At 50.0% G+C, this 7,500-nt stretch overlaps 5 protein-coding genes across 5 annotated transcripts in view; 2 read left to right on the forward strand and 3 right to left on the reverse strand.

The window, feature by feature from the left end:
* The window catches only part of CNA01010 (expressed protein), a 2,444-nt gene extending 1,480 nt beyond the window's left edge, over positions 1–964 (reverse strand). Inside the window, exons 1-2 of the mRNA XM_024656164.1 lie at positions 521–964; positions 1–469 (exon numbers count right to left, since the gene is read on the reverse strand). The exon at positions 1–469 is cut by the window's left edge and continues 181 nt beyond it. Of these exons, the coding sequence (XP_024511839.1) occupies positions 1–469; positions 521–928 (877 nt within the window). The 5' untranslated portion in view covers positions 929–964. The remainder of the gene's footprint in view (positions 470–520) is intronic.
* Positions 965–1,114: 150 nt separating this feature from the next.
* Positions 1,115–3,674, forward strand: CNA01020 (pre-mRNA splicing factor, putative). The gene is made up of 4 exons (XM_566533.2): positions 1,115–1,322; positions 1,372–1,675; positions 1,730–2,403; positions 2,453–3,674. Exons 1-4 carry the CDS (start codon positions 1,127–1,129, stop codon positions 3,562–3,564), a joined length of 2,286 nt encoding a protein of 761 aa, XP_566533.1. The 5' UTR covers positions 1,115–1,126; the 3' UTR covers positions 3,565–3,674.
* On the reverse strand, positions 3,586–5,691 carry CNA01030 (transcription regulator, putative). The gene is made up of 2 exons (XM_566535.2): positions 5,218–5,691; positions 3,587–5,171 (listed from the first exon to the last, which is right to left on the reverse strand). Exons 1-2 carry the CDS (start codon positions 5,516–5,518, stop codon positions 3,616–3,618), a joined length of 1,857 nt encoding a protein of 618 aa, XP_566535.1. The 5' UTR covers positions 5,519–5,691; the 3' UTR covers positions 3,587–3,615.
* Positions 5,692–6,051: 360 nt separating this feature from the next.
* Positions 6,052–7,327, forward strand: CNA01040 (hypothetical protein). The gene is made up of 5 exons (XM_024656165.1): positions 6,052–6,293; positions 6,347–6,527; positions 6,583–6,634; positions 6,679–6,957; positions 7,021–7,327. Exons 1-5 carry the CDS (start codon positions 6,173–6,175, stop codon positions 7,114–7,116), a joined length of 729 nt encoding a protein of 242 aa, XP_024511840.1. The 5' UTR covers positions 6,052–6,172; the 3' UTR covers positions 7,117–7,327.
* CNA01050 (sorbitol dehydrogenase, putative) overlaps positions 7,322–7,500 on the reverse strand; it is a 1,582-nt gene continuing 1,403 nt past the window's right edge. The window contains exon 5 of the mRNA XM_566539.2: positions 7,322–7,500. This exon is cut by the window's right edge and continues 223 nt beyond it. Within this exon, the coding sequence (XP_566539.1) occupies positions 7,441–7,500 (60 nt within the window). The 3' untranslated portion in view covers positions 7,322–7,440.

A 7,500-nucleotide genomic window follows, 5' to 3' on the forward strand; every position in this document is an offset into this window, starting at 1 on the left:
CCTCCGGTTGCTCCCCCACCGCAATTCCCAGTCCCTTGGCAAAATTTTTGTTACCAAGTGAAGGGGAAGGATTGTGGCCGAATAGACGGGAACTAGGCCTTGAGGAATGCGATGGTCTACCAAGATCAAGGCTCTGTCCCCTCATGCCGCCGGGCTGGAGAGGAGGTGACATGATCCCGCCCTCACCGGACCTCGGGCTAGCAACAATGACAAATCCTTCCCCGCCTACATTGACAGTCGTGCTATGATCACCTTTGAGCTCGCCAGAGCTTTTGGATTTCCTTAAAAGCGGTGTGGAGAGCTTCTTTTTCGCCTTGGGTGATTGAAGGGGCGATGTGGGCAGAGGTAAACCGAGAGAAGAGAGAATAGAAGGATTGGAAGTAAGTGTAGAAGAGAGAATAGAGGATTTAATAGCTGGTGAAACTGTAGAAAACTTCAGACGAACAGTCTCGGGCACTTGGAGCGAATCCTAACATAACTCGTCAATGATACTATTTTCCCACACAAATCAACAACCTACAAGAAGGTGGTCAAACTGCTCTTCTAACTTGTCCCCTTCTTGATTCTTCCAAGTCTCTCTCTTATGAGGCATAGTGGCACCGGTCTGTCTGGGAGGCGGCATGTTTGTACGGGAGGTTTCTCTCAAATGTGGCGGTTGTTGCTGCGGTGCACCGTGTTGAGAGCGGGATACGGAAGCCGGATAGGCACGCTGTGGCTGATGTACAGACTTGATATGGCTATAGATAGGCTTTCCTTGAGGAGGAGGCATAGACATGGCTGCACGTTGCTGCTGTTGGGCGTACGGCTGAGATCGTTGTGGAGTATGCTTTGGCGTTTCCTTCGGGCCACCCATGGGACCTGGCGGCTGTCTACCACCTGATGGCCTCCTGGGAGGGTTGTTAGCTGGCTGGCTGGCTACCTTGGACATGTCCTCTGGCGAGAAATCCCAGGTGTTTATGGGTATTGCTGTTGTTTGTTGAGCGAGTTGGACGAAAACAAAGCAGTCGCCCATGGAAATATTACATAATATTTCGATCTATTCACTCCCCCCTTTAGCTGTTCCATGTTCTCTTTCCGCCAGCCAAATCCATCCTTCGAATCTTCGTATCTATACAAAACCAAAGCCATGTCCGCTCTCAACCTTCCAAAGCCCGTTAATACCTACGCGGGTGAAGATGAGCTAAGGAATCCCAATGGTGTAGCGGGGGTGGCGAATGGCCAGGCAGTTCAGGAGAATGAGGATGCCGAGGAGGAATGGGTGCCACCCAAGGCGAGCGACAAGCTGAAGATTGGCATCATCTATCCTCCGAAGGAGATCAGAAGTGAGTGATTTAGTGTGTCCTGCCATGACTTAGTCCTGACAATGGGTAGACATCGTCGACAAGACCGCAATCCATATCTCCAAATCTCCCACTCCCCTTCTTCTTGAAGAAAAAATCCGTGAACATCAAAAGACAGATCCCAAATTTGCATTTTTGAATGATGCCGACCCATATCACCAATACTACAGGTATATGATTGTCAAGTCTCAAGAGGATGCGGAGGATGCTGCAAAGGGGATTGTTAAGCCTCAAGAAGAGAAGAAGATGGAAAAGAAGGATGAGGGACCCAAAGCAACCGAGCCGAAACCCTGGGAATTCAAGGTCGACCTTCCAGGCGTGACTGCTATGGACCTGTGCGTATATTTTATGTTTTATGCTATGATTGGCCGAAGCTAAATGTGTGCCAGCGATATCCTCCGACTTACAGCCCTCTTCCATGCCCGTCGCGGCCGCTCTTTCCTCTCTTCGCTTTCCGTCAAGGAAGGGCGTAACTACCAATTCGATTTCCTGCGCCCTACCCACTCTCTCTATGGCTACTACAACCGCATGGTGGAGTCTTATCAAAAGATCATGCAGCCACCACCTGGGCTCATTGACGGCGTCATCAAAGAAGCGAACGACCCTGACTGGAAGTGGCATATTCTTGACGAGGCAAGAAACAGGGCCGAGTGGGAGAAGACTAGAAGAAAGAGGGAGAACGAAAGAGCCAAAGAGGAAGAAGAAGAGGCCAAGGCTTTTGCTGCGATTGATTGGCAAGATTTTGTCACCGTCGAGACAATCGAGTTTACTCAGAACGACGAGCAACTTGAATTGCCTCCTCCAACATCTGTCGAGAAACTCAAATCCATGAGCATGGCCGAAAAACGAATGGCAGCCATGGTCATGGAAGAGACTGGTGCTGGCCCAACGGGCGAGACAGCTCCGCCCGCGGAAGAGATGGAAATGGAGGAGGACGAAGAAGAGGAAGAAGCCAGGTTACAGAGGATCAAAGCAGAGCAGGAGCAGGCCAGGGCCCGAGAAGTGCAAAGGGCAGCTATGGAGCAGAGAGGTATGAAGATAAAGAAGGATTATGTGCCAAGAGGTGAGTTTCTGCCAAGCTCATTGGGCCGTGTGTTTCTAACCCTGGGTAGGTATTCAACGTACAAACGCTGTCGCCACTGCCATTTGTCCCAATTGTGGTCAATCCATCCCTGAAAATGAGCTCACTGAACACATGCGTATCGAGCTTCTTGATCCCAAATGGAAAGAGCAAAAGAAACAGCTCGAACTCCGACGGGCCCAAGCTCAACAACTCCAACAGGGTGCCGATGTCGTCTCCTCCCTCAAAAACCTTGCTTCCGCCCGTACAGATATCTTTGGTGACGACGTGGATGAGGCTGAACGAAAGAGACGAGAGGAAGAAGAGAGGCAGAAGAGAAGGGAGAGGGAAAAGATTGTTTGGGATGGTCACACTGCTTCTGCGGCCAAGACGGCGGAAACATTCCAGTCCCAATTCAGCCTCGACGAACAGATCAAAAAATTGCACAACCGTGCTGGTCTCACTGACCAACCTTCCAATGCTCCCGGTCCCCAGATTGGCCCTGGCATAACCCAACAAGCCCACGTCCCTACCCCACTCGCTGCTGGTTTGTCCACCCCCGGAGGCGGTACAGCCTACGCTGGCGCTACCATCTCTGCCGCACCTACTGGACCTACTACCAAAGAGTACATCTCAACTCCGTATGACCCCTCCTTTGGCGGTACACCCCCTCCTCCTCCTGGATCTGCGCCCAGTATCCATCCTTCACGTTTGGCAGCCATGGGTGGGAACACTCCTTATCTTGGTTCCGCAACCCCGCCTATGGCTGGCCAAGTTCACCCGCGAGCGGAGGATGAAGGTGCCGGCGACCGACCGGTGTTCAAGCGCCCCAAGATTGAAAAACTTCCTTACGGTCAGCTTTACACTGAAATTGATTGGCAATCTCTCCACCCCGAACCCATCTCCATCGCTGTCCAGCTCCCTTCCATGCCTGAAAAGCCTGAATGGAAGTTGGATGGATCAATCATCACCGTACCTGATCTGCCTGTTAGCACATTGTTTTCCACGATCCGAGAGAGGATTAGAAGAATCCTTGATACGGATGTGCCGATTAGTAGAATGAGGTTGGATTATAATAATAAGCCAATGAGTAACTCTAGCACGTTGGCAAGTGTGAATTTGGATGAGGGAGATATGCTTAGCTTGGTTGTGAAGAAGAAGTAGAGTGTATTTTGTATGCAAAAGATGGGCTTATTACATCGATGATGAATGTGACTACCAGTTGATGCCTTCAAACTCCCCATCCTCACTGTTTCCTCCATTTTCCTGCTTCACCTCAACCTCTTTGTCTTTCTTTATCTTTTTCTCTTCCCTCTCGTCACTTATCTCTTCCTTTACTGTGCCCCATCCTTGGCCCCCAAGACTCGCCGCGACAGACATCGACCTCTCCCTCGTCCCTTCTCTCCATTCTATCCCAGCTTCCGACATGGGAGCCTCCGGTGCAGGCGTCGCCGTCAATCCCCTCACACTCTCCACTCCCGGCGTACTCATCTCCGTCCCATCCCTTCCCTCTCTCTTTCTCTTCGGCGCCGGTCCCTTCTTCCGTTTCGGTGTATTCTCCCCGCTAGCCGTGGCAGAGTTTGCTTTCTGATTCCGAGGCTTCACCTTGCTCAGCATCTTCTTCTCAGCTTCTAAAATCTGGCGTAACCGCTCCGCGTCTTCGACCTCATCTTTTTCGTCTAGTAACCGTTCTTCTTCCTTAAACTCGGCGTATCGCTCGCACATCGGCCGGGCTCCTTCGGGTAAAGGATGAGCAAAGTCGGGACCGAAATTGCAAGTCGCTTTGGCGCGACCAAAACATGAGACCATGGGGTAATATCCCAATGTACCGTCATCATGAAGAACCTCGTCTCCTGGATGATGTTTTTTCCCATGCCCACCCACCGGCGGATACAGTGACGGCAGCGGCGTGAAGTCATAGAGATCCGTGAATGCCTCGCCAAACGACTCGCCGTTGATGAAGAAGGATATGCTGGAAGATGAAAGCTTTTCGAGTTTGCGAGCAACTGGTTCATGTGCCTTCTCAGGTTGTTTCTTGCCCTTTTTCGTGTTTTTAGTGGTAGCGCCCATTTGTTTTTTGGGCATATCCCCACCGTTGATCTCTTGCGCTTGGGATTCTACTTTAGCTGCAGCAGCGAGTTTACCGTCCCGATCTATGAGGGCGTCCATTTCCTTGCTAGGTGTGTATTCTGCACTCTCAAAATACGCCTGGCTCTTGTAGTTGAACGCACGGCGTTGTCGCTTGATACGCGCAGGATCGGAAACCGGCTTGTCCTCCAATGATGGGCGACGAGGAAGGCTGATGAGGCATCCTACTATATCCCCGGTTCTGAAACCTTTATTGGCGTATGGTTTGGGCCGAGATATATGTACTTTCTCGCCTCCCACGTCACGAATAGCGTAAGAATAAGCATCACACCCCACCGGCGTATCGAGATTCGCTTCTCGCCTTCCCCAACCTAGTCTGACGTGCGGGTTTCCACCTTCCCCGCCCGCTCCACGCCGGGCGCCTTGCTCACCGTCTCCACGATCTATGTGGACCTCATAGTACCATGTACCTTCGCGAACAGATACATTGGTCCGACATGAACGGAACCCGCGATCATTGTAGATTGTCAGTAGTGAGGGTGATATGCGAAGGTATGAAGAACGATCAAGGAGGGAGAGATGGACCGGTGGGATCGGCGGAGGATAAGGAATTGTTCGATAGAAGGGAAAAACAGGATGGGGAGAGGGAGTGGGCGAGAGGGCGCAAGGATGATATCGGAAGTCTAAGCCGCAATTAGCAGCTGACCCTCTGGAAAGGAAGGCGCTTACTTTTCACATTAGGAATATCAGTCCAGGAAAAACACTCTTCACCAATACCTAATCCATCACCTGTACCAGGCATTATAGTACCCATTCTAGCATACTGCCGTCTTTCCACGTCTTCTCTAATGACCTTCTTCGTATGGTTTTCCGTAGTGGACGGACCTGGCCCGGCAAGACCTTCACCAGGGAAATTTTGATTTGGAAGCGGCAAAGAAGCCGTGGCATTGTCGAGTACTGTTCCGACAGTCCCCAGCGCAGGGGTTTCGGAGCGCGACAGAGGAGGAGATAGCCTGTTTTCTAACGACATACTGGAGGCTGTATGCGTCCCAAGCAGGGCGGACCAGGAAGCCGTACCGAAGAAATACGCCCACTAGATAGGAGAAAGGAGGCTGGAAAGCTCCCCGGTGGGATTAATACAAGCTGTCCTCAGGATCAATATCCAGCGTTGTGTGGATTAAGAAATGCAGGTGTGTTATTTTTGTTGTCCTGTTGAAAACATTGCAGAACGCGAAGACAAAACAAATAAACGCGACGAGGCCTCTGCCAATGAGATACTACCGTGGGAATAGCGAGATTGGGGGTCCTTTAGTTATCCTCCAATAATCAGTTGCCGTTAAATGCCGAATGCTTATCTCACATATGGAATACCGTGGAGCTGAGTAGTAAGAATAGAAACAGATGACATTGCTATTGCCCCGTACCAGCGGACATAAGGGAGTGCATCGATGATGTGCAGCGCATGCGGCCGGAGAACCAGGACTCTGGATGGTGTTTCCTTGAAATATGCATATGCAAACAATGGTCGTCCGAATTGCGTGAACAGTCGTCGTCCATTAAATGAGGTCATACATCTAGACTTCAAGAAAATGGAAGTACTTTGTAGTACATCTATAGCGTTGGCCAGGATATATAAAAAGGTATTTGAGGGAACGACTGCTACTTTAACCAGATATAGCCCATAATGTCTACTATTCGACAGTTGCTCGATTCTCAGTCTCGTGCACTTATGGCAGCTGGTGCCGTGGTGGTAGCTGCAGCGGCGCTATGGATTACCAGTGACTACAGGGACTGGATTACCTTTGGTGTGTCGTATGCTTAATACACCGTGGAATACTTTACTGAACAAGATACCCAGGCACTGGAGGTACCCCCTCAAACCCAAAGGGTTACCTCAAGATGAGAAAATTCTGGTTCAAGAGACTTTTCATCAACAACGATGATCTTACAGACGGTTCATCCTTGCCTGATGAAGGGCCCTCTTATCTTCCAGGATATGTAACCCCTAGGAGAGGTGGTCGACCTGAAAGGATGCCCAGGCAAGTCCTCTCGTATGATTAATGGTGACGAGACTATTTACTTATAGGGATGCAGGACTCTTCCCCACAGACAAAAACCGGAAGCTATCGATGCCAAATCCAAAAAGGCAAGTCTTCACACCCCTCTCTGCCTCCCTAACCTCGCGCATAGGTTCTCCATCATCTCGGGTCGAAGCTGCAGTCCGAGCATCCTGACATCCTAAACCTCGCACCTTCCAAGACCGAAGGCGGCACCGGCGACGCCATCTACGCCAAAGAAGACCTCCCCACACTCAACCCCAAGGCTAAGCAAGTTGCCTATGAGATCGCCCACGTGCACCCCGCGGACAATTCTTTGCATGTTCATTTGTCTCCTCGTGATGCAAAGATGTTGATCGAAAAGTCTTGGGCTGAACGATTTCCGGTACACGAGCTGGGTCCTCCCCAGTGGGTGAGTCGGTCATTCTTCTTCGATCCCGGCAGTACCTGCAGTAATGCTGAATGAGTTTGATAGGTCATGGTGTACGCTCCTCGTAATAAAGAGGAGGTTGATCTTGTGGAAAAAATTATGAAGGCCGCTGTTGGTTGGGTGACTGGAGTGACTATTTAGATATATTAGATGTGCGATGTTTGAAGTGTAATATTCAGCTGTTTAGGAATCAAGTCGCACGCTTAGAGATGACTGAGGACGATGATGATAACGGCAAAAGGTCGATATAGAGTGGAGAAAAGACGATTTATAACTGTATCCTCTATCTACATTACACAATTGGAAGGTAAACTGGACCCGAGCGGTACATTTCAGACTGTTGGCAATCTATAAACACAATTCATGTAACCAACTGACTATTTGTGTAAGCTTTTTTTCTAGTTTACGATCTACAATAAAACCCCTTCTATAACCCCTATGAAATCCACCGTTATTATTATTATTTTACTCCGGTCCATCGATGATACACTTGATCACGCCCTTCCCATTCTTGTCTTTTCCAAC

This window comes from Cryptococcus neoformans, chromosome 1 (assembly GCF_000091045.1).
Source record: "Cryptococcus neoformans var. neoformans JEC21 chromosome 1, complete sequence".
Lineage (NCBI taxonomy): Eukaryota > Fungi > Basidiomycota > Tremellomycetes > Tremellales > Cryptococcaceae > Cryptococcus > Cryptococcus deneoformans.